This window comes from Cuculus canorus, chromosome 8, assembly GCF_017976375.1.
Source record: "Cuculus canorus isolate bCucCan1 chromosome 8, bCucCan1.pri, whole genome shotgun sequence".
NCBI classification, from domain to species: domain Eukaryota; kingdom Metazoa; phylum Chordata; class Aves; order Cuculiformes; family Cuculidae; genus Cuculus; species Cuculus canorus.
The window spans coordinates 4,236,949-4,264,408 of NC_071408.1; the positions used below are offsets into that span (position 1 = coordinate 4,236,949).

Here is a 27,460-nt window from a genome sequence, read left to right on the forward strand (position 1 = left end):
TTCCAAACACTAAAAGCTTAAACAATCCCCAACTGAATGTATATTGGCCAGCATACAAAGAAAAAAACTGTCACACTCTCTTTTAGCTGTCATTATTCTTGGGTTTTTAATCCCTTTTTCCCATCTGGCAATTTCTTCTAGAGAAGAGAGTAAGACGTGCATGGCTTTCTCCTGCCTCTGTGTTCCTGTACTGTTAATGTCAAATGCTCCCCACCGCCCTGATACGGAGCGGAATGCAAGACCACTAGTATCTACAACAGGGAAATAAAGGATGCACAGATCTGCTAAGCAGACAACAGTAAAATTTCAGCCAAACTGTTCTTCTCTCAGAAACAATTCTTGATGTCTTCAGAACATTTGACCAGTAGATCAGTCCTTAGAAGAAAGCGAGCAACTGAAAAAGCCATCACACAAACTGGTTTGGGTTTTTTAGTAAAATAAAATCAGGGTAAACCTTAAGAATCAAAGCAGATAAGTTGGCTGAAATGTTCCTAACCGTTCCATGATTTTCCCTTTATCCTGGAGAAAAAAATCGAGCAGATTGCTCTGTGTTACACTGACACACACCTGCTCACCCAGACTCACGATAGTGCTGACCTCTTCACAAAAGGCCGAGAGGAAAAGCACACAGGCAACGGACACACCATCCAGACAGCTGCAGAACACTATCTTGGCTAAGGCGGAATATCAGCAGGCACATATAAACACCCTACAGCCAAACTGCTTTCTTTAGGGTTTGTTTTTTTTCCTGTTATATCACCCAAATTTGTTTTGGAATTACTCAGGTATCCCATCATTACCCATGAGTTCACATCTTATACAAGCAGTGAATTCATAATTCCAGCTGTTCAAACGTGGGGTGTGCTATTAGGAACCAGAATGAAGAGGAATCCTCCTTTCTTCCATACCTGACACTGGGTCAAGATACCTCTGTGCAAGTCAACCATGCTGTCAGTGCCATTGGGAGAAACCAACACCAAGATTCAGAGGCTTAGGAAAGATGGAGGGAAATGTTATCTGCTCATTCCATAACAAAAGGTAACTAAACAACACAGAAACTTATAAAAGAGAATTTGTTGGTTTTAGCTGAGTGATATAATGCTATCCACTGCCACAACAGGTGGCTGAAACTCCTCCAGGCAGGATGCTGTAAGCTACAGAAAATGGCAATGCACCAATACACCTCATGCTATGCAAAAACATACAGTAAAAATAATTTGCAGTTCAATTATAGCTTTCTTATCTGAGCTCTCTGTAAATTTTTCCCTAATTCTGTTTGAAAGCCTCTTAATTTCATTATTCTACATGAATATTGTTGCTCTGCAAACTCTTTCATGCTCCTGGATCTTCAAACCCACAGTACTCGATCACTTCCCATTAAGTGATTTGTCCCCATGTACAAAACTCCTCTGCCACACAAAAACCACCAAGGATTCCTCCTGACAGACTGTTTTTCTGTTATTTTTGTAGCCCATATCATTAATTATTTTGTTCTTCTATTTTTCTCTCTCCCAAAGATTTTGCCATCAGAATCTGAATTTACTAATCCAAACTACTCAGCATAATCTTGTTAAACACATCAGCTGTACACGAATTTATCGTAGATGTCAGACTAGTAATGACAGTAGCACCTTCCTAGTTACTAATTTGAATTTGAAATGGGCGATCCGTTTCCTCTAGTCCTGCTATCAGCCTTCTTAGGAAACTAAATAAACAAATGTCACACCAAGGACTGAAGTCTTTAGGAAATATGAGGCTCTTATGAGAATCTGGTGCCGAATGCTAATACTAAGCCGTACAGAGAATTTCCACGAAGATTGACTAGTGAGGAAAAAATAGCACTTAAACAGCATATTTAATTGATATGGCATTAGCTTCAATAATATTTAGAGAACATCAAAGACACAACATATCTGTATCATGAGGAACGAAGTAAAATTGGAACTTCAGCAGAATGATCAAATTTAATTCAATGAGCAACAACAGTTGGGATAACAAAATATTCTATGCAGCAGGTTTACTCATCCTCTTAACTTTATTTGTGTAGCCTGAAATTGGATTCCATAGAAATGCAAAGTTTTTCAGATTGCTGAGATCTGAGCCTTTATCTTTCCCTGCAGGCTATTTGTATAAATCTACTTTTCTTTGAAGCACAGAGCTGTTAAACTGTTAAAGCTCATTTAAAATGTGACTCTATTTCTATCAATGGACCCAGATAGTTGAATTATAGACTTTAATTATGCTTTTTAGACTTTGGAGATGCTTACTTAGAAATATGTGTAACAAGCATATGCAGTTAAAGAGCCTCTATTGCTGCTGATCAGTGAATTTTATCTATATTGACAGCAAGAGATGGCTTAGTATTTGTAAGAATTTACATGGGCCACTCTTTATTAGTGATTAATATGAAACTCAGCTTTGTTCCACCACCCGTGTTAGTATTTTGACGTGAAGTCAAAGCCGGGCAAAAGATGTGAAAATGTGAATTGCCTTATCCTTTACGAGTGAGACACAAGAACGTCTCATGCTTCAGTAGCAGCCATCCTACAAAATCAGTTAAATACATTACTGGAAAATTAGGATATATTCTTGCAATTTTATCTACTCTACATCTGACATGTCCCGCTAACTTTTCCGGTTAAGTAAAACCAGAGCAGGACAGCTACCATCATGCAATATTCAACCACTTTTCCCAATGAACCAACACATGAATAAAAGCCCCATCACCGACTGAAAGTTAGCACCAAGCAAAGAATGCCAATTATTAAATAGAAAAGGCAGTGTCAATTATAGCTGGTGGAGGGAATCTGTTCCTGCAGCCCACTGCACGCTGCAGTTATGGGATGTGGGAAACAACAAAGCAGGAACAAGCACTGCAGTCAAATGGTAAAGGTGAACTACCTTTGCTCTTCAGGGTATTATGGACAGCAAAGAGCAGTGTCTTACTCTATGCTTTGCCAGCTTTTGAATTAAAAAATCATCTTGTACAATCAAATACCCCTGGCAAAAGAGTGGAGAGAGATACAGAATCCTTTCACAAATATCACCAGCTTGACAAGATTTACACAGCCGAAATGACATGAGCCCCTTAGAGAAGACCAGGAAATCAGAGGTGTTTATATAAGTCAGGTGTATTCTTTCCTGAAATTGCTAATTTTAGCTTATCAGCATTAAAAATTGATCGAAAACAGAAATTACTACAAACTACTTCAGAGGAAACACAGCGTGTGCGTGTCCAACATTCTATTAGTTTCACAATGGTTTCCGAAATCTGTACACACGTCCTTCTACACATTCACAAAGGTTCATTCCTTTTGAGTAGAAAGTTAATTGACTACAGTGAAAGTATTGGTTTACAATATTATTTGGTACAAAAAAAAAGGTGTTCAAACAATGAGGAGAGACCTTAGAGAAATGTGAAAAAACAGAAGAATTGAACTGCTTCACGGCACGTATTAAAGAGCAATGCACTATATGGCATCAATACCTGCTCCATCCTATATTGTTATTTTACACTACGTTTGGACCAGTATCACTGGGACTAAATTTCTCCTCTGATAGGCAAATCACCTTCCAACGTTTCAGTTCTCTATGCAGAGTCTTCCCGCACGCTAGGGATAGTCCATAGAGCAGGACAAGAACAGCAATCAAAACTAAAAGCTTTGGGTAGTTTTTTACTCTATATTCAAGTTTCCTTTGGGAATGGTACTAAGACTCAGTTACTGGTGTTTAGAATCTAAGAAAAATAGATGTCAGTGGCATTTTGGGCAGTGGGTGGCGGTGAGAAGTAAATTCCTGAACACTTCTCATATCCTGGATGTAGGAATAAATTCTTTTTGGCTTTCAAATTTCAATTTACATTTTCAAAGAACGCTTAAAAGTATGAAATTCTCATTTAATGGGCAGTTGGCTTCCCATTAAGAAAGTATTTTCACGGAAAATCGTTGACGGTTCAGTAACCAGTGTGGTACCTATCACATTTCTGTACTCCATTCATTAGCAGATGAAGATCTCATAAAAAGCAAATGCATAATCCTTGAACACATTAGTTGTGAAGGCCACCTTCTGCTTCTACCTGTGAGGAGTGCGACCATTCCTCATTTCACAGCATGAGAATTAAATCTCCATAGCGCCGTTCTGAACTCCACTATTTGTTATCAGTGACAAAAACATCTTTCTTTATGTCAGAGAAGAGTTAAATAAATCCAACATCCTAATCCTTTTGCTGGATTAGCCTCAGTATCAAGCCCACAGTGGACACATTTATACTTCTGTAAATTTTCCTCTGTGTATGCCTGTCTGTTTACAATGAAGATCAACATAACATTTCATGCTAGTCTAAACCCAGAAATTTCTGCAGTCGGTCGGTTCAGACCCTTCGCTTTAACTGCGAATGGATTACTTTATCTGAGACAGTGAGTTTACTATCCCAGAAGACTAATTTACAGTTAACCATGTGTCATTTTTGCATAACGCTGCTGTTAGAGAGATAACGTGGTCCCCGATTCTCCAGACCTAGCAACAGCTGAAGAGTAAATAACCAGAGGGGCTTCGCCCAGGGCATTTGTAGCATCTTTCACTTTGCTCCATTACTGCATTTCAACACCGATTAAAAGGTATTACCTACCCTTGTGGCAGGAGAATAATGTAATGATTTTTTTTCCAGTGAAGCGGAAAAAATAGCAACCGTACTCGATTCTGAGTTCTATGCCGTGAGTCACCTCCCAGTGAACATTTTGCTAAGACCCAACAGGTGAGGTTCTCACCTGTCAAGATATGTCACATCCCATGAAATTATAAACTGATGAGAACTATACTATATTGCTTCCTAATGTTGAGGTGCAAAGGAGAGCTGTTCGTGTTGCCTGATTTCCTGAATCATGAAAGCCACGGGGCTTCACATATTCATTCGCATAGAACGGTTTGTGTTGAAAGGGTCCTGCAAAGATCATTGAGTCCCCACCCACCTCATGGGAGCAATGGGCTTAAAGTAAAAGAGGGCAGATTTATACTAGAGAAAAGGAAGAAATTCTTTATACTGAGGGTGGTGCAACGACAAAGATACGGTGGCAAAGCTGGCATGACTGGGACACTGTCGTGGGCGACCATGTGCTTATGGAAAAGACCGGCCAGGAAAGAGAGATGGTGGGGTTGCTCTTTACCTGAGGGGACAGCTGGAATGATTGAGCTCAACCTAGGGGTGGACGAGGAAGGAGTCGAGAGCTTACGAAGACACAGGTGAAAAATCTATGGCATATGGACTTCACATGACATCATCACACAAGGAATCTGTGGAATACTGGGAGTTACGTAGCCACATACATGCATATGTATTTCTTCTGTACGCACACAGAAATATATCGTCAAGACTAATTTCATTATCTGTATCTGGGATCCTACACCACAGCTGAAGTTTGATATAAGTGGCACAATCCACAGCTGAAGTGTGATCTAAGTGGCACTATCCAGAGCTGACCAGCACATTATGTTAATAGCTAAAGACATGGTTTAAATAAAATGAATTAGATGTAACTGAATAAAAATGTGCTGCCTCTGCTTTCTGTTACTACAGCATATTTATCAGTCAGCAAAGCTGATACCGTATTTGAGTTTCTAGCAAAATATCCAATTCTGCTACTAGTAGTCAGGGTGCAAGTTAAAAATCCCTATTTGTTAAATATCAAGAACTGTAAAAATAAAGTTCAGAATTAGTTAAAATGCAAGTATTTGTTTTAAAGTAATAATTATACTGCCTCAGGTCTCAGACTGTGCTGATATTTCAGAATATTCGATAGAATATATCTTATGCTTTTGATTTTAAATCATATTACTCATACAAGTCGATACCTGATGTATGTATCTATCCCTTGAGCAATTAATATTCATTACTTAAGCCAGATGATGTCTTTTCTATGCACGTGAGACCTGCATATACAGCTTCGAAATTGCTAGCGGGCTCTGTGTGTGCAATTTGCAGAGCTCTATATATACCAAATTATCTGCTCAGTAAAACTATCTTCTCTTCTCAAGCTGCGTAAATAAAGAAGAAACTGAGAGCATCAGAAGATGCATTGCAATAGAGTCATTAATGGCCTTAAGAATACTATTATCCATGACAATCATACTGGGATTTTAGGGAGAATCGAGCAACAAGACATTCTTCCGAAGCATTGTTTTTCTTCACCAGGTTCTCTGTTGGTACCGACTGTCACTACACAACAACAACTCACAACAGCATATTGACCAGTAAAACCCATAGCATCAAACAATCAGAGCTAGAAGACAATTAAGATTTGAATTCTGCGATATCAACCACGACTTTAAGTCAATGATGGTAGAAGAAAATGAAACAAATTCTTGAGTGAGCACATTTAGCATCAGTTGTTCTTTTTCTGCACAGAAAAGGCACGAGCAACCTTCCATACAAAGAATCCCACATTCCAATCTGTGCTACTGTCTTTCTATACAGAAAACATTTCTGTGCTGTTGAGTTCTTTTTTTCTATGCAAGGTACAACATGCCTCCCACAGAGACTTAAAACACGGACAAAAAGAGAAACCTGAGAGCCATTCCGTTTTGAGATGACTACTGGCCTAGCAGCAATAAAGAAAAATAACAACACTGGGGCTACAATGAAAGCACAGAGAACTTGGTTCAAGTATTAAAAAGCTCTTGGTAATTGTTTTTTCCCTTTATGAAAGTCATCAGCATTTGAAATCTCCTATATCTTGAATGCCAGTGATAGTAGCAGCAGGGATAGTTCAACTAAAATCAAAAGGAAAGAACAAAGACCCAACTAACCAAAAATCTTCAAAGGATTAATGAAAATGACCTAATTTCATGCCCAAGATCCTGGCAGATGATCCTGCTGACTGAAGAATGAATCTCTTATTAGTGTTAAACAGCTTTTATACTACTTCAGTGATTGCATGAAACCATTAAGTTACAGACTCTATTATCCTAATTTTTTGGGGGGCAACTTAAATGATTTATGAACTTACTAACTGAAGCAATGACATACCATATTCTCCAAATAAATGTTCTTTGTTCTAGGGAAACATATCAGTAGGAGGTTTGCTTTAATAATTATCCTTGAAATATTAGATTTGGGAAGCGTGTATATTCTGGAAACAGATTATAGTAATGTTTACAGAAAATAAGATTCACTCTCCTCCTTACAATCTGAGTTTCTTTGGATCTTTGATTAAATACACCAAACAAATAAGAAGAAATACAAAGAGAGATTGTCAAAACACAGACTCCTGCAGCGTATTATGAAAAAGAAATACAGAAGGCAATCTTGGCATCAATATTCTCTTTTGTTGCCAAGCTGAAACACGTCTGTGTTCCTGTCAAATAAACTGACTCCTGAAAACACTTCTAATCCCGCTGGCCTGGCCAGCACTGCTCCCCAGTATCCTTCTCAGTGCTGGCACTTCTTTATCTCACCCAGAGAAACTCTGCCCTGGTTTTGAATCCAACCGTTTAAGAGAGAGCCGTCACAATGCAGCGCGGGGATATCGGGCAGGTCTGACCCTGGCAGTGGCTTTTGATCGGTGTGGGATTGGGCTCACTGATAAAATCCCTTGCTGTTCACTGAGGTTTTTGCAAGGTTCTGTAGGCAGCCAGCATCTCTTAAAAATACGCTGTTCCTTCAAGGTCTGGTCATGCTTTTCCCAGGACTTCCAGAGGCAGACTGATGCTGTGGATCAGCGTCAGAAGTGAGCTTGATTCCTCCTGACTGCTAAGTGCTAGACCTTTACCTAGAAGAGATGACTTCTCCGTTGTGCTGCCTCATATATGTAATGGAGCTGGAAAGAGAGGGACATTTTAGGAACGCTAACTCCCTACCTCTCTCTGGTCTTTCCAGTCAACGTCTGAGGCCCTTAAGTCTCTCTGCCCTTCTTTCTGGGCCACAATTGTCCACAAGAGCTCAGACACTGCCCTTGGAGATATCCTTTATCATTGCCTGCGGCAATAATCCTACCTGGGGCAGAACTCTTGCATAACGGATTGTGGGGACAGACCTAAAGGTGTCCAGTCCTGCACCTCTGGTACCCATCCAAGGGGCCCTTCAGCTCCCAGTGCCATTGGAGACAGCCCATGTGCGGCAGCCAAAGAAACATCAGTGAAAGACTGTTCTGCCTTTGTGCGCATCTGTTCCAGTACTTCCCAACCCCTTGAGATTGCTGGTAAAGTAGACGAGGCTCCGGTTAAAATTCACCTGAAAACATTCTTTAAAGTTTTCTGTTATGTATATATAGTTCCTCCGTTTAAAACATCTGTTCCTTTTTTCCTGCCTTTTCACAAGCATGCACCTTCCAAAGAATCCTTTCAATAAACGGATCCAGAAACGAATCCAATTTCGATAAAAGGGGTTGCTAACTGTAAAGCATCACTACCTGATATGTGTTTACACCCTAAAGATAAAACAAATGCTCCCTTATGAAGGAGATTTGCATTTGAAGTAAAGGGCTGGATATCAAATCATTTTGGAGAACATTGTCCAAGTATTGCTAGACCTAGAAATACAGTCATTTAAAGCTTTTCTTTTGCTCAAGTATGTTTCACCAGAGCCAGTTTCTTAACACATGATTTAGTTTAACGCATTTAACTCCACGAGCCAGCACTGTGCCCTGGTGGCCAAGGACAAGGGTATCCTGGGGTACATGGAGAAAAGTGAGCCCAGCAGGGCGAGGGAGGTTCTTCTCTACACTGCCCTAGGGAGACTCATCCAGAGTTCCAGGTCCAGTTCTGGACTCCCCAGCTCAAGAAAGACAAGCAATAACTGGAGAGAGTCCAGCAGAGGCAACAGAGATGATGAGGGAACTGGAGCATCTCTCTTAGGAGGAGAGGCTGAGAGACCTGGGAGTGTTCAGCCTGGAAAAGAGCAGACTGAAAGGGGATCCCATCAGCACTGATCAACACCTAAAGGGCAGGGGGCAGGAGGAGGGGGCCAGACTCTGCTCAGTGGTGTCCAGCAACAGGCCAAGGGGCAACAGGCACAAACCAGAGCACAGGAAGTTCCACATGGACATGAAGAAAAACTTCTTCACCGTGCGGGTGATGCCGTGCGGGTGATGGAGCAGGGGAACAGGCTTCCCAGTGAGGGAGTAGAGTCTCCTTCTCTAGAGATACTCAAACCCTGCTGTGACACATTTCTGTGCAGCCTGCTCGAGGTGACCCTGCTTTAGCAGGGATTGGATTGGGTGTGCTCCAGAGGGCCCTTCCAACCACCACCACACTGAGGTTTTGCGATTCTGTAATATGTTTGTTATGCCCAGCTAACTAGACTACAAGAGGCTGTTGAAGTATATCACAATTCAGAAATGTAACTAGATATTTTTCAGATCCAGATGTTCTTAAAAATTGTCCTACTTTTTCCTATTTTTTTTTAAACTTTAATTAAACCATTATTCCATTGTAAGAAACTATTGCTGTTTGCTTCCTCAAGACCAAAATCAGCATCTCTTTGCCCTGTGTACCTCTATTGCCTGTAATAATGAGGCCACAGTACTGGACTACAATCACAATTTTTTTTCTATCAACTCACAATCCAAAAAAACTCGCTTTGAGTTGCTACTCTCTGTTCCCAGCCTAAGAGCCACTGGATTTAGAATGAGGACTTTGTGCGTTCACTAGCCTAGCCTTTTGCAAACATTCTGAGAATGACAGTCCATCCGATTCCTGTAGCTCTTATCCACCAGGCTGAATGCTAAATTCCCTAAAGGAAGCCAACCAAGTACAATGCAGGCCAGGAGCAACTCACTGATACAGCGAATTTCTGGAAGGCAGACAGAACTGTTCCTCCTATTTATTCCCTTCTGCTACAGCAGATGCGGAAGACAAAATTGTTTGCTCTTTGGTAAATTTATCATCTCAGTCGCCCAGCAGTGACATTGTGCATGTGATTCAACGCAGCAAAGGCTCCGAAGAGCTGAAGGTAATAGTTGATCAGTTTGCTTAGCTACATGTTGAAAGCCACCTCACCATCACCAGTCAGAGTTACGCTTTGCTGACTACAGCCCATCTCTTCCTTAATTTCTACAATACTAATATGCCTCACTCTTTTCATTGATATATCTTGTTTCTGCCCTGTCATTACCTCCCTCACCTTTCATGGGTAGGTGATGTGTTGTGTGAAGGAAACTGAGGTCCGTGGATCTGAAATGAGCTCCTGTCTTTGTTCCCTAAGAAACACTCTTATTCAAAAATATACAACAGCTCTGGAGCTTCTGGTACCAAATGGCCCTTCCATGAAATTATCAGTGATGATGGTTTCTAGAGTGTGATTGAATATATAGGAAACAACGGCATCACAAATGCCATACCACTGTTTCTTTAGATTTTTTAAAGGAATGATGGCCGAGATGTCTCTTCAGCCTTTACTGAGCATTAGTACTGGAAGAAATTGTTGTATACAATTCTTCTTAAAGCCTTAAAATTCCTAAACTATCAGTTCAAAGCAACCTTGGGAAGGGCACAAGGACGTGTCTTTTCAGACTGCGCACTGGGGTAAGAATTGCAAATCAGGGCATGCTGGCATGTTCATCCACAACTAAACCCCCCAGATTTTTTCATTAACACTCACTGTCAGGAGTAAACATGCGTGAAAAACTCTAGTGATAGCGGTGGGCTAAAATATGTTGATAGGGAATAAAAACCACCACCGATTTTAATATTGTCTCTACTTCACACACGAGTGTTAAAGCATACTGGTGGGTGTTCTACCACAGGCTCAGTCTTGCTCACGGTACCGTGCAGGTTCAGATACCAGAGCATCCAGAACAGATAAGAGGAACCCAATATATCCTAATACAAAATAATCTTTAATTTGATGGCATTATTTTGTAATCTTTTTCGTTTGTTTCTTTGTTCATGAACAAATGTGATCCCTTTTAAAACAACCTCTAAAGGAACACTTCTTAACTGACATGAATACCATGCTGCACAGAGCTACTCCGTTCTTCAGGAGACTCTGGTTCTTCCCTTTTGCAGACTAGTATTCTAGACTCACAGAATCGTAGAATAATTTGGGTTGGAAGGGACCTTAAAGCCCAACCAGTTCCAACCCCCCCTTGGCAGGGACACCTCCCACTGGATCAGGCTGCTCAAAGCCCCATCCAACCTGGCCTGGAACACCTCCAGGGATGGGGCAGCCACAGCTTCCCTGGGCAACCTGGGCCACGGCCTCACCACTCTAATTGTGAAGAAATTTCTCCTTATGTCTGGTGTAAATCTGCCCCTCTCCAGTTTATACCCATTGCCCCTCATCCTATCATTCCAACCTTTTGTGAACAGTCCCTCTCCAGCTTTCTTGTAGCCCCTTCAGGTACTGGAAAGTCACTATAAGGTCTCCTCAGAGCCTTCTCTTCTCCAGGCTGAACAACCCCAACTCTCTCAGCCTGTCCTCGTGTTCAGCACATGTTACTCACCTCAAAGGGGCTTCAATGGCTACTGAAACCTCACCCCCTATCATAAGCACTGCATCTTATAACCTGTTCCGCCTCTGCACAGGATTGGTCAGTTTTTTTTTAACAGAATCTGTCCCAGAACTATTTAATGATTAGAAACCCTTTTTGAATTGCCAGTCTAAATTTATTCACAGCCCGTTTGTGCTAGTTCGCATGTATGACAGTGTTTTGGTTTAATAGTTCACCTCACATTATGATCTGAATATTGACAGAATTGTATCCTCTTTCATCTCTCTCTTCCTCGCCCCCGAAATGTGCCAAACACTTCCACCTTAAAAGAAAAAGCTGGGGTCTTCTTTCCCTGATTTTTCACATCTGTTTTGGATTTTAAATCATTTCACTTCAACAAAACTACAGAGTATCCCTGAGGAGATTTCCTCGGGACCATATTTGATGGCATGAATACTTCCCTATCTCTGTAGAAATTACTTCTTCTGACACAAAGCAGGTTCTTTGCATAATTTTACAATCACTCTTTTCATCCTGGTAACTTCTCCTCTCATTCTGTTTCAATCTAAATGCCTTTGTCTGGGTAGCTGATTTACATACGAGGCACAGTGCTCCCGTTGTGTATTAAATAACAAATTATAAACTCAGTTTTCCTTGCCAAAATATTTACTGGTGTTAACTACAGGAGCCACCTTTCATAAAATATTGACACAGCATCCCAAATAACTGAGAGGTTTTCAGCAGCCATCCAGGTGCTTTCCTGGCATTTCTCTTCACAGATCACCACCGAAAGATCTCACCACCGAAAGATCTCACCACCGAAAGATCTCACCACCAAAAGATCTCACCACCAAAAGATCTCACCACCAAAAGATCTCACCACCAAAAGATCTCACCACCAAAAGATCTCACCACCAAAAGATCTCACCACCAAAAGATCTCACCACCAAAAGATCTCACCACCAAAACATCTCACCACCAAAAGATCTCACCACCAAAAGATCTCACCACCAAAAGATCTCACCACCAAAACATCTCACCGCCAAAACATCTCACCGCCAAAACATCTCACCGCCAAAACATCTCACCGCCAAAACATCTCACCGCCAAAACATCTCACCGCCAAAACATCTCACCGCCAAAACATCTCACCGCCAAAACATCTCACCACCAAAACATCTCACCACCAAAACATCTCACCACCAAAACATCTCACCACCAAAACATCTCACCACCAAAACATCTCACCACCAAAACATCTCACCACCAAAACCTGTGGCTATTGTTAAATTTCGTGCAGGAGGTTCCCTTTAGAGAACTAGAGGGAATACCAGACTGCCACATAATCAATACAACCAACCCACCACTTTCACCTTATTGGTAACATCACTTGCAATTATTTAGTGTTCAGCAATACCTCATAAAACCATTATTATTACATATCTATTTGTCTCTTTCAGTTCTACCCTGTGAAGTTGAAAGGTCCTCTCCTCAGGGAGCCACGCACACTACAGAAGCAGCTTCTCTGCCCATGGACATAACTGATCTTTAACGTATAGATTAAAATACGGGGGACAGGAGGTTTTTCATCCTGCTGCCTTCCCATACTGGATGCATCAGTTCTTTTTATCCCGTGGTTGGTCTATCCTCTGTAGGCTAGACAGGGAGATAAATCCAATTTACCTTTAAAAAACATATTACGGTTAACTTAAGGCCTCTCATAAGAAAGCGGGCTCAGTCAATAAGTGTTCCTCAGTGCCAGCCTTTGGCTTCATCTCTACCATTCACAACACACAGTCAGAGGAACCCTTGTCTATAGCGATCAGGGATGGTGGATACAATCAATTGCTTTTTGCCTCACTGGCATGCAAACACCAGAGAAACACAGAAATGCTACCACAGAATCCACAGGGCGATACAAAAATTGGACTCCATCTATTCTAAACGCAAACAGCTATATAAGTGAAGAATGGAAAAAAATAACTGGACATTATGGAAAACAATTGCCATATATATTCAGGTGAAACTAAACATTAAAAACAATCTGTCTCCTGTCACGCAGCTGATATGAATAAAACAAGTAGCACAACACTGGTTTACTCAGTAGCTGAGAAATAATGACAATGTTTCTATAAAGTTTTGCTTAATCTTCATTTTAACATTCTTTGATGTCCTCTTTAATACCTGCTTTTCCAGTTCTCTGTCTTATTATCTGGATTTTAATCATTCCATATCTTTCATGGGCCTGTGGGATGTGACCCTGAACCCAGACAAATCAGTGTTAAACAATGGTGCGGAATGAAGGCCTTCATCTCTGGCATTTTGGTATTTACATAAATACGCACTGTCCAATTTAACCAAAAGCAGAACAACACGTATTCTCTGCTTTCTAATAAGATCTCGATTAGAACAGGGAATGTTATTTTGAAATTAAAAAAAAAAATAAGTGAGGGAAGTTAACTACTTGAGATTTTCTTTTCCTTCTACATCATTACTGCCTCGCCTGAGACTGCCAAAGAGGGGAAAAAAAGTAATGGGAATCCAAATATCATTCTAGTTGCTGCATAATTGTTCTGTTGTTGGAAAATGGAAGTCATGCAGCAGTCTCCTGCTGAAATCTCCTCCAACGTATTTAACTACCTGCAGTATGTGCAACTTACTGGTGGTTTTATGTTATTGAGACCATTTGATTCCTATGAATGGTAAGCACTCGGTCCCAGTGCTGGGCTGGTCATCCTGAGCTCATCCCCATGGGCAGCAGTACTTGGTTTGGGCAAAGATACCATGGGTCATCTTCCATTTACGGCTTGGGTGCCATTGTCCTGCAGACATGGAAATAGAGCTCCTGCTCGTCACAGCCCAACTCGTGATTCTGAAGCCAGCTCCTTCCCCAAAGGCGAGGTGCGCCTTTAGGCAGCCTGCAGCTACTTGCCACATTTGTGCTATTAAAACAATGAAAATAATGAAAAACAGTCTTCAGTCATTTTCTGCGTGACCTGGCATGGATATTAAAATCATAGAATCATAGAATCACCAGGTTGGAAAAGACCTCTTGGATCATCGAGTCCAACCACTCCTATCTGCCACTAAACCATGCCCCTGAGCACCTCACCTACCCATCTTTTAAACCTCCCCAGTGATGGTGACTCCATGCCCTCCCTGGGCAGCCTCTGCCAGTGCCCGATGACCCTTCCTGTGAAGTTTTTTCCTGATATCCAGTCTGACCCTCCCCTGGCGCAGCTTGAGGCCATTCCCCCTTGTCCCGTCCCCTGTCACTTGGGAGAAGAGCCCAGCTCCCTCCTCTCCACAACCTCCTTTCAGGTAGTTGTAGAGAGCAATAAGGTCTCCCCTCAGCCTCCTCTTCTCCAGGCTAAACAACCCCAGCTCTCTCAGCTGCTGGAGAGATGGAGGGAGATGATTTTCCTTCCCCTTTACTCTTAAAATGCCTGGTCTCAGCTGTGGCCATCAAGGGCTGAAGTGAAGCGCAAAGGGAAAGGAGACCCTCCTGTTGGCATCTCTGGAGTGGCACCTTTCCTGCTTCTTCATATCATCCCGCTGCGTCCACGCCAGCCTGATTTTTCCCCTTCCCTATCTCCCCACACCAATCAGGCCTGCGTCCCTGAGGGATCATTCTTATTAGGTAAAAGACAGTTGAGGGAATGAACAGACCAATTAGACTCACCCATCCTTCAGCCTGGGAAAGCTCATAGGAAAGCAACAGGGATTAAATTTACAGTGCGTGGTTCGTAACAAGGTCACCATGTTCTGCACTACTTGCTAATGGGACCGTATTTCACAATGAGACTTTGCAGTAAGGTCCGTGTTCGGAGAACTAAATCAAAGAATGCAGCTTTTCCTTTCATTCTGGTAGCTCACACCCCTTTAGACTTGCTGGTTCAACACAAGAAACACTTTCTGTTGGATTGTGCAAAGTCAAGTCAGTTGAAACTCATGCACAAACCCAAATAAATATTATAGATATGATTACGGATCCAGAAAACTTAACAATGTTTCTGTAATGACGGCTGAGACAAGAAAAATCATCAAATACCTGATTGAAAGAGCTAAAATGAAATATAGTTCCATCTTTGATGTTTTTAGCAAGATAATTCTGGTTCAGTGTTGACTAATACAGAATAATAGGAATAAAATATGCTGCCTCAGTCTCTGCATTATTGGCTTTACATTATTGCTCCCGACAGATGGCTTTTAAAATGCAGTAAATATTGGGCAATGCTGTTCTGTTAAGACAAGCCACTTCATCAAGCATATTTCCAAATCACCCTTTATTTTCAAAATGTGTTTAATTTCTCTCTATATGGCAAAGGAGCTCACTGCAAAATTGACCTGCAACAGAGTGCCCTCTACTGCACGCATTTAGGAAAGGAAAATAAAGCAAGTGCCTTAAAAATATAATCTTCACAGGCTGAGACCAGCAGCTTTGTCCCAGGCCACTGGACATTAAATTCAATATGATATACATACAGGCATATATCACCCTGACCTTCTTCTGAAGAGCTGCGTGCCGGCAGGGAATAACAGTTTAAAATAGGTATGAAATTTGCACAAGCGGTTTCTTGGTTTTAAAATAAATCTCTGTGTGTGTCTTTCGGTTTGGACAATGGTCTGTGTTTATAGGTTGGAGGGTTAATAGGGAAGTATTGCCCCATTGCCACTCCTTTCTCTTTGCTGCCAGGAGGGATCTATAATAAAATGAAGTGCAAAAAGTCTCTCGGTTAACAGATTTGTTTTCTCAGTCCTTAATCTCTCACGCTCCTCCATTTCTCCCCTCCTATTTGCCATTAGGTCATTACTATTAACAGAACTCTCCGTTTCATCCCCGTGTCCTTGATAAATCTATTCAGTGTTACTGAGCTATACCTCTCAGAAATGATTAAGAAGACATTTCACTAGTGCTGTCTCAAAAAGAGTGGAAAATGACAGGTTACAAATGTATCATGAAAGCAATTCTCCAGCGAGGCACAAATTCCCAAGCAGACCGAGGTTTTTCTCTTTTTCCCCCATTCAGTCTGAATCAGATGACCCTAATGTTGAGTTTTGTGGTGGACTAAACACCTGCAACTCCTATAAAAATATCCCAGTGGCTCTCACTGCTCAGTCCTTCAGGGATGAGAAAACTGGTTCTCAAAACACTGCTATAAACTAACGTGAAACTTTTTGAACTGCCCCGATGTGTACGATGAAGCCCAAGCTTTGCCAGCAGAACCCATGGAACCACAATTTCATCCTTAAAGTCTCAGCGTATTGTCTTGAGCCACACTGAAAGCAATTGCTGCATGGTCACGAGTGTTCCACATTAGCCCTCTGCAATCAAGAGTGGTGTCTGAATACCTCAGGACACTTTTCAGTACGTCACTAGGGCAGAGGAGAGGTAGGTAATAAACAACGTTTTCCAAAGCAAACATAATCAGTACCCCAAAGTTCTTTAAACAAAACAGAAACAACACAAGCAGGCATTTGCGTAACACACAGTGCATATATACGGCCTTGCATATATTTCAGCAATGAACTTTGCGTCTATGGAATCGTCCCCACATCTGAAACTTTTCCTTAAGGAAACCCCTGTTGATTATTTACAGCTGCTAAGGATATTATCTCTGTAATTGCTTTCCCTTTGCTTCATACCTGTAAATCTTGTATCTTGTGCTAAATCCCTGTCGACTTCTGTCCACAAAATCTGTGTATTCCTGTGAGCGATGGAAGGGTCCCTTATCAGAGAGGAGCCAGTCGAAGGGGCTTGTGGCATGCTGATCCGAAACAGCAGCAACTGCTAAAACCCAGCAATGAAGACTCAGTGCTATCCACTCCCATAGAGCCATCAGAGAGAACAATTCAGCACCAGCACTGCAGCGCCATATCATGCTTCCATTGGGGACTTAGAGCCTTCATTCTCTTAGCTTTCCCTCAACACCTAGACAAAATACACAGTCAATTAGATAAGCACACACTAGGCATCCCTTGGAAGTAGAAACAAGTTTCCTTTCTTTCAGCTTAAAGAGATAGTGGCCTCTACTTTATTACATTTTACATTAGCATAAACCCCACTAGGCTAGTTAACAGTGGAGTGTTTCAGTACTTCAAATGCTGTGAAGCTAATGTCTTCATTAACATCATCAGCGATAATATTTACTGTTGAAGGGAAACCTTCACAAACTGTCAGGGGAGGGATTGTTGGGGCTTTTTTCCAATAATGCTAGTCATTAATGAAAAATAAGCAACACAAGAATTATTGCCTGTTAACATCAGTATAAAACCATTCAGCAATGTCTATGTCGCAGTTCAGACACTGGACAGAAAACAGATGATAGGCAGAAGACTCAGATCGCTTTCTTTTTTTTACGCCCTTAGAAAGGTCACTGAATGGCTTGCCTTCACTACGAAGATGGTTAATGGATTCCTGCTATCCTGTCCAAGCCAGCGCAGCTGGATGGAGAGCCTGCAGTGATCAATAGCGCTGGAGCTACTCACAGTGAGGAGTTCAGCGAGTTATTCAAGCTCCAGATGACACAGTTTTGAGTAACAGCAGCACTTGAGTTGGAGTCCCATTCACTCCAACCCAATGGATCAGCCCAGAAACGCTATGTAAATTAAGACTAAACAATTACTCGGGTGCCCAATCGAAAATCAAGGATTAACCTCATGAAGGAACTTAGTGAAGACAAGCCACAGTTTCCCTCTCTGCCTCACCCCCATACCAGTGAAATGCGATAATGATTCCAAACTCTGCTCAGATTTCTTTGAAAACATCTGTGCAAGAGCATGAAGTTCTCAAAAATATGGAAATGCCAAAAGACATGTAAATTCCTCAATACATAGAAACAATCAGTTCTAGTTTTCAGCATAAGGTAAAACAGCACAGAATTAATTTAAATACATTAATGCGAGAGCTTTCATTTTTCTAGATGATGAATTTACAGGGAAAATGATTTTTTAATTCACATTCACTCAAAACAGCACTCGTTATGATACTTTTATAGCGTTCTTTGCTACGTTTTTTCTTGGTGTGAGACTTTTCTTTACCATCAGTGATTTAATTTGTAAGTGTACCCTAAATGAAGGACGCTTCCAATAGAACAGTTCTGCAACTGCACACTCAGTACCACCCGTCCATTATAATGGAAATGCTGTAGCTGAATAAATATGCTCTGTGCATATATTCTAGTCATTAGTATTCTGAAGAGTCAGTTGCAGGAAGTCAACTGCCTCCAGAAAAGCATGGAAGTTCATGCAAACCAACATGAATTTACAGTCTGAGAACGTAATCATCCGTCCGTATAACCCAAGAAATAGTCAAAGTCTTTTGTCTTCTTAGCACAAATGCAATTGTTTCCAACATTTGGACCTGATTCTGCAAACAATAAACGTGTAAGTATTCCTGCTAAAGAAAAGAAGACCCCATTGGTGTACGTCACTCTGAGTGTGTGACAAAGCACTGAGTTGGAACCATAAGTGATTACATTGGCTGATGACCATAAACGATCATAAATGATCATAAAACACAGACTGCATTGATTTTATAAATCCTTTCAAAATGAGATCCCAGAAGCCTACAGCAAAGAGCTTTCTAACTTTTATTTATACACTTAAGCAATCGCTTAGATACAAAAAGCCTGCAGATCGGCGTATACTGCAGAAAGTTTCAATATCTTCTCCCTAGACCGGTGCTTTTACTCTTTCACAGGCTGCAGTTCATGTAGCTTACACGATAGCGTAACCTTCATGGTATCATATGTAAAAGCATGCAGAGATCTGAAGCAAATAAGAAAGGGAACAGATTGCTCTCCTGGCCCATAAAAACAATGAAGATGGTTTGGTTGCCAGGTCCTGTTAGAAGTCAGCTCCATGAGAACGAAGAAGATGTGTCGGTCACTTAGAGACAGGCCAGACCTCCCTCTGCATGACAACAGAGTGAAAATCTACAAATGCTTCCATCCCTCTCCTTTCGACTAGTCAGGGAAAAACCTGTCCCACACGGCGTACTGGTTCCCCTCCATCACCCTTTCATAGACTGGGAAGACCCTGAGCATAATTTCTTTACATTATGTGAAGCCACAAAGGGCAAAATGAGACTTTTAATTTTCATACCTACTGCTGTTATAAAACCGCTAGCTAAGACATAACGTTCTGTGTTTCCTAAATTATCTTTTCTATTGAAAAAAATCATGTAATGGTTTAAATTACAAGAGGTAGGAGTTTACTTTTTTGAGTACTTATTAACACTAAAGTGTTTCAGGCCATTAAACTGTAATGATGACTAATTGAGTCCCTTTTGAATTTAAAATGATAATATTAGGATTGGAAAATTAATTACTTTGTATATGTAGCATCTTCCTAAAACTAAACCAAATGAGCACTTGAAAAGGAAGAGTAAAGAGCCCTGTGCTGCGCTTGCCTTACTGCTACACCTCCTGGCATGTCATAAATCAACCACTGGCAAAAAACTTTTAGAGTCTGTAGGTACAGAAGAAAATAATCTCCTTGTTTTAAAGAAGGTAATTTCCAAAAGAATATAAATACAAAGCTAGTCTTTAGGGAGAGTGCAATCATATGTGCACTTCTAATACTTATCCACCTGTCCATACTGTCCGGAATCAGTCCCCATAGCACTAATTCTCACAACACCTTCGGGAGGCAAATTTTTACCTTGATTCAAGAAATATGGAACCGAAGCATGAAAAGACCAAGCCCAAGATTTTTTTTTTTTAAAACCATCAGAGGGATTTAAATGTGTATCTCTTCTTGAAACATAATTTAGAACATTCCAGATGAAGGAATTTTCCTAAATTTACGGTGTGAAAAATATCTCAACATTTTAAATACTCAAATTCTCTAATGAATGCAAATGCTCTGAAAACAATTTTTAAAAGACTATAAGGTGTTCAAGGCCAGGTTGGAAGGGTCCTTGGGCAGTCTGATCCAGTGGGATGTGTCCCTGACCATGGCAGCGGGGTTGGAACTGGATGATCTTGAAGGTCCCTTCCAACCCAAACTATTCTACGATCTATGATTCTACGTGGAACGTACAAAGGTCGTAGTTAGAACCGCCACCACCGAACTCCAGGGAGGAACGATCTGCATTAAATCTGTGGCAGAGCACCTGCTGGTTTCAGGGAGGGATGTGGAAGCTGAAACATGAATGAGTACCTATTAAGTAACAGAGGTGGTGGATTTTAAAGTGGAGAAGACGCTCTATGGAGAGGACAAATCAAACAAAACTTGTCATGTCACCGTGCTGCCTCTTTACTGCACTAGTTTAAAGGACAATTATCAGGTATAGGTGCTTAGCACCATTACTTTCTCTTGTCCTCAGGGTTTCACCCAGCTGCCTCTTGCAAATGCTAATAAGTTTTCAGTCCTTCTAAAATCTGAGGCAAGACTGAGTTCAAGAAACATAACGGGCTAAATTCTTCTTTGCTAGAAATCTCTTGTTCCCTCACTGGCTTTACCATAGAATGAATGTAACTCAGCATCTCTTGGAAAGGCCTAATTTTCATGACCATGTAAAGGCTGCTGAAGACTGGTTAAATCCATGCCTTTACACCACCTGAGAATACAGTACCAGCAAGCATAAAACAAACATTGTGGCCACTGAGACAAATTTCATCAAGCTTCAGTCCTGAACAAGAATGTAGGAACTCTGTAGTCTTTTTGTTGCCATCCTATTGTAGGGCAAAACCCACCACATTCAGTCTTCCTTTTTTCATATAAACATTTTTTTTTAACACTTGAAATGGTATATAATCACAAATGGGCAATTTATGAACCCACTAAGCTGCTGCTAAAATAGAAATACACATTGAAGTCTCTGCTTGATTTGTGGGCTGAACTCTCCTCCTTACACAATATGAATTGATAAATCACGGTTATTAAGATATACAGAATAACATAGGGCCAACTCAGTTGTGTGGATGGCAATGTTCAAGAAAAAGCAACAAGTTTAAAACCCTCCTACAAGAGTATAAAATTTTCTTAAAAAAAAAATCTGTGGTAACCTTACTGCACTCAACCATTTTTTTTTTTTTTTCCTAAGAGGTGAGAGTGATGTATAAAACTGATGAGCTAGGATGCAGGAGAGCTACAGCTACCGATGAGCTAGGATGCAGGAGAGATACAGCTACCGATGAGCTAGGATGCAGGAGAGCTACAGCTACCGATGAGCTAGGATGCAGGAGAGCTACAGCTACCAATGAGCTAGGATGCAGGAGAAATACAGCTACGGATGAGCTAGGATGCAGGAGAGATACAGCTACCGATGAGCTAGGATGCAGGAGAGATACAGCTACCGATGAGCTAGGATGCAGGAGAGATACAGGTACTCAGCAGACAGCTGCTGTTTGGTTCACCAGTGGAGTAACTTTTTAGACTAGAGTCAACAAAGCCTATGTCTTTTTTGGCCACATCTACACCTGCAGTTCTCAAGAACCAAAATGAAAATGACTGTACGCATAGGTACAGAGATTTTTAATAAGATCAGTATTTCTCATTGTTACACAGGTCTGGGAGGTGCTGTGGCCTTGGTCTGAGATGTCCTCCCCTCTGTTACGCTTGGAACAATGCCCTCACAATGTCTGGCAGCATCACAGAGACAAGCACATCCTTGGCTCCCTCATTCCCTCTTCTTCTTTGCCTCTTTCTGATGGTGCAGAAGATGAGGATCTCTCTGAAGCCCTTCGGTATTTATGCTCGCTAGAATTCTGTGAAAATGCTGAAACATTCCAGCTTTTCCTGGAAAGAAGAGACTCCTCTACGCTGAAGGGGGATCCTCCTGCCTGCAACTTCCCATAATGATGAAATAAAAACTTGAGATTGTTATTCTCAGATTCATCCTTTCAAAGGAAAGTAATAACTGAGTTATCAGAAAACACCATGTTCATCTCTCACAAAATGTTAGAAACCTTAATAGCTCTAAGACGATGCACTTCTGCGCAAAACGCAAAGCCTAGTTTTATTTAACTAATCGAAGTAATAAGTATATATCCCTTTAAAATCAAACAAAGAAAACAAGCTGAGAACAGATGAGGGGAACACAACCAGGTCTGTTTGTAGGTTGTTAGATTTCAGTAAGATCATAATTTTATCATTTATGAGGTTTTTGTTACTCCATCTCTCCATTCGCTTATGAGTCTTAGGGATTTCAAGGTCACTGCTTGTGATGAAATATCGTACTAGGTTTAACAAGGAACACCTGATATTTCTTTTAGATTGTGCATCCCAGAAAACTGGAATGAAGGAAATTCTTTATCTTCTATTGCACAAAATCCTCAGGAACGCTACCAGAGACTTCAACTTTGAATCAATGGCAAGAAGCAACGTTTTATTCACTGGATGGAAAGAAGCAAAGCTCACAGAAGGCAAGATAAGTCAGGACTAGCTTTTTCAAAGGTATCTTGACACTGAAAAACTGAAAGAAATTTTACATGACGAATAACGCAATAGTCTGAGTCTCAGAGATTACCCTTATCTGCTGTAAGTCCATGGGTTTATCACTTTCTATCTTTGTGCTTTCACTTCCACATCTGAAGTGTGATGATCAAGTTGTCCACCTTTGCAAAACACTCCAGGACCTCGTCATAAGAACACTGTGCTATAATCAGGGATTTTATTTTTTTTTTTTTCCCAGAAAAGCAATTTTTCACGTTAACAACTTTAAATGAAGGAAAGCTGGGGAGGCACCTGTCCTTGACATCCTCTCCCAGTCCAGTGTAAATGAAACAGCCAGGAAGCTGATGACACGCCGGAGAAGAGAAGAGCAGAACGCAGTGCAATCAGTATCAGCTACAGAGCAGGAGAGAGCAAACGAGTGTTTCGCTTGTGCTTTAATCTCAGTCACCGCGCGGATTCCGGTTCTTAACAGGAAGATACCCAAATCTACCGAATAAACTCTCCCAAGCTGAACTTCCTTCGTGACCTGAGGTGGATTATTCTGTCACGTGTCCATCGGCAGCTGTGTGACAGGGGTTAGGCTTCATGCATTTCAACCACCACCAGAAGGCTCGTGCAGAAACACAAGAGCCAGCGTGTACCTTGGTAGAACAAAGAACCAGAACAGGGGCTTGGGGAGTTAAAGAACCGAGAGCTCTCCCTGCCACCAGATCCAATACACACAAGCTGCAGGGTACAGCTTGAGCTGTTACGCAAGAAATAGAAGCTATCTGGATAGACAAAACATATTTGTCAACACGATTTTCAGTGAGGGGGGCTGATTCAGTTTGTTCTCTGTTATTCGTTGTGAGCTCCAATAAGTTCTGACCTAGGAACTGTCCTCAGCAGAGACTCAGAAGCAGATTTGTTGGCAATTCTGAAAGGAGAAGAAGAATTCTAGGTCTAACAGCCTTAAATGAGTTTTATATTCCAGGCTGAAAAACAAGTGGAATCCTCATATCAGGTCATGGTATCTGCTTTGACTACACACACCCTAAAGCAACACCTTTTCTTTGTTCAAATACAGCATCATCCACTGCAGATATCAGCTTTCTTCTCTATCTGAGACAAGGACAAGACCCCTACAACTACACCCCCCAAAACTGAAACAGAGAACAAACAGGATGCCTGATTTTTATTTTTTTTTTTTTGTAAAAGCAATCCTGCTATTTTTTTCCTCATCAGAGCCTTCAGAGGAGCAAAAATAAAATGCATGCACAGAAAGAGAGAGCGTGTGTCAGCTCGACCTCTGCAGCCATCATCAGGTCTGTCTGAAACGTGAGAGCTGACTGCCGCAGGTTACAACTATTGCCCACGGAATGTGCCAAGGTGTTTGCTCTGTCCCTGCAGAATTTCACTCCTGCAAGTGCCTCTGAGTATTTAATGGGATGTACCCATGCGCCTTCCACGCTGCATCCCGGCAGGGCTCATGCCAGTCTCCTCAGTCCTTGGAGGATGCTCTGCTGCCAGGTATGTGGAAGTAGCTGGTTTAATGTCTGATATTTGTAAAAGACTTTTTTTTTCCCCTCTCTGTTGCCCAGATTAGGGTGTGTAAATTCCCTCAGGTGCATTTTCAATCTATTAATCCAAGATTAATCCAATTTCAATCTATTAATCCTTACATGTCTTAGCTGACGACACAAGGCAGCGACCCCAAATTGCATTTTCAGTCTTTCTGCCCTAACGAGTGGATCTGTGCTTGAAGGGAGAACCCAGCCTTAGGGTGACTGAGGGCTCCTGGACCTCCACCCCCAGCCAGGGCAGCGACGTACGACTGCCCCAGCCCCACATGGGCACCCAGGCTCCCTGGCTGGACCTGCCTGCAACTCCCCACATGCCTGGAGGTCACCAGGTCACAGCTCAGCTCCTGCTTTAGCCCTCAATCTGCACTGAGGGCCAGGAGGAGCCGTGCTCCTCGGCCACACGGTTTATGGAAAGGCATGAGGCATCAAATTGTGGAGGTGGATAACAGAGAGAGAGAGAAAACCACCCAGCCTTTGGGGTGCCCCAATTCCTCATATCTTTAAACGGAGGCAGAACACATCCTTGAATCGCATGGGGAGCTAAAAATCTCTGGAACAGCTAAGCAGGACCCTGACCAAGCCCTGGGTGTCAGATGGCCAACGTCTACATGCCATGAAGCCACAGCAAAACCTGCTGCTCTGAGAGCTTTAAACCTGTTCCAGGCTGGATGACTCTAACAATCACAAAGTTCACAGGGAATTAAATCTTCATCTTTCCCAGTGCACAAGTGCACACAGACTGTCCCACGTGCAAAAAAAATATTTGCATGTAGAACTGTGCATGACATTTCAGTCTTAAGTCTTTCTTCTACTGTACAAGTTATGGTAAGCACTCTCCCAAATCATCAAAGAATTTTCAGCTAGAGCATCTGACGGTATGAAAGAGTTAGAATGGAAACAGAACAAGCTCTCTCTGAAACAAGTTTGAGATCTGTGCCACAGGAAAGCAAAAGAACAGTGCAGGGAGAGTTTCTGGTTAGGTATTTCCTTAGGCACAGGCTGACATGTATCACTGCGACATAAAATTTTGCATACAGGTGCATTCGACTTTGTAGAAAATCCTAATGGGAAACAGATATTTAGAAACGTGCATTCCAGCTTACTGGAATTTTTAAAAACTCAACGCTTAACTTAGAAATGCTTAATGTTCTCCACTGGTTGTGTTTCAACGGCAATGTCCTTAGGATATGCCAAGAGTAGAGCCTAAACTTAAACTATCACTGGAAAGTCATGAAGTACTAATTCTAGGAGCAGATCTCTATTTCATCCCTAGCTATTAGACCCCAGACAGTTTTCTGGCCCAATTTATCAGCTAAGTATTGGTTGGCTACGAAAGAAGCGTGCCTACAAAGACACATATAAGTTAGTTACTACCAGTAAACTACATCAGAGCAACAAACAGCTCTTATGTGTTTAGTTTCATCCCTCTGCTAGTTCTAAAACCCAGAGCTGTTTCAGCCGTTGCCATCTAGAACGGCAACCATTTACAGGCGGTACACTAAGACTTTAGTTCTAGGGTTTCAAGTCTGAGGATCAATCCCAGTACAACTGGCTAATGCAGAAGGAATCATACCAGGCTCAACTGAGATGGGCTGGGAGGAAATTTTGCTCGCCGACAGATTGTTAAGCTTAAGAAGATTCAATTTACAGAGGAAGAAGAGTACCTGGAGCAGAGTGACCTTGAAGTATAGCTCTGATTTTACTTTATAACCATTGACAAGTCCTTTAGCCGTCTTTAATTATAGTTTCTATTCATAAGCTCAGGAAAGAAGGGTATTGCGAAGCCTGAATAACATCTATAGAGAACTTTCTTGGATGATACAAACGTCATAAAATAAAAAGGAAGACGTTCATTCTACTAACAGAGTGATCGACTACTTTTGTGGCTACTTCAAATTTCTATTTCTAGAGATTCTATTCAGAAAAGGATGGAGAAGAATTATCGCTTTCAGACAAAAACAGAAGTTTCTTTGAAGCTCATGAAACGCAAATATTGTTTGTACAATACTGAATAGAACAAATAATGGTGTGCAACTGTTCTACGGCCATCAGAAGAGGAGCAAAGAAGCAACGAACTCTATTGACTGCAACCCTCAGGACCTATTTACAAAACCCAGTTTACAGCCTAGTTTCATGTCCTTCCATCCCCTCAGATATTGCCTAATCTAACCCATAATCCTGTTTGTGTTTCAAAATGTTATCACAAAAATAATGGGGTTTTTGATTTCTAGGAATGATTTTTTCCGTTTAAGAGCTCTGGCTCAGGTATGAGACACAGCCCCGTCATTTTAGCTAAGTGATATCTGACCAAGGATTTGCACTCTTCTTGATCTTATTTTCCATGTGAGAATGAGTGGTTAAAGTTTAGATCAGCAATTGGAACTAATCATTGAAAAGATCTAAAGACGTAACATTTTTCTTTCACTGCACTTTTCTGGATCCATTGCAATAAGAATGGATGGGTTTATCTATTTTATTTCTTAACACTGATATCGGATAGAATGGTAATGCTTTTGTTTTGCTCCTCTATTAGGTTTTTCAGTACTCCAGAGCTCAAAGCCTATTTTACAGCCCATTTCACAGATGGTGGAGCTGGGTTTCAACTGGTGTAAATGGATGGTTAAAACTCCTTTCAGGTTCCCAAGCTTCAACCTATTTAAGCTAGCAAAAAAAACCCAAAACAAACCAACATAAACCACCGCTGTTCTGCTGTCAGAAACAACGTGTACCTGTTGCACAAGCTCCCCAGACAGGACCCATAGAGGGTTCAAGAGACCATGGTTCTACCTATGATCCTGCTGTAAACTGCTGTATAACTTTTCACAAGTCCCTTTGCCGCAACATTCTTAGCCTGTAACTAGTGTATGGGCAGTAGCCAGAACTCTTAAATGTTCATGTTACAGCTATTAATTTTTTACAGTGAGAGTAGGGATTTTATGGCTCGCTGAGCAAAGATTCAAGCTTCAGCAAGACAGTCTGGACCTAATTACATCTCAGGACGGATAATACACAAAACTTGATTGTACGAGTAATATTTATGCCATGTGTACTGGGCAGCCTATCTCACGCAAC

At 41.4% G+C, this 27,460-nt stretch overlaps 1 protein-coding gene across 2 annotated transcripts in view; it reads right to left on the reverse strand.

Annotated features, from left to right (window-relative positions):
* Positions 1-27,460, reverse strand: part of BRINP3 (BMP/retinoic acid inducible neural specific 3) — a 195,297-nt gene that overhangs the window by 160,674 nt on the left and 7,163 nt on the right. Inside the window, exon 2 of one of the 2 annotated variants that reach the window (XM_054073473.1) lies at positions 17,070-17,355. The exons of the other annotated variant lie outside the window; for it this stretch is intronic. Coding sequence (XP_053929448.1) covers positions 17,070-17,305 — 236 coding nt within the window. The 5' untranslated portion in view covers positions 17,306-17,355. The remainder of the gene's footprint in view (positions 1-17,069; positions 17,356-27,460) is intronic. 2 annotated transcript variants of the gene reach the window in all.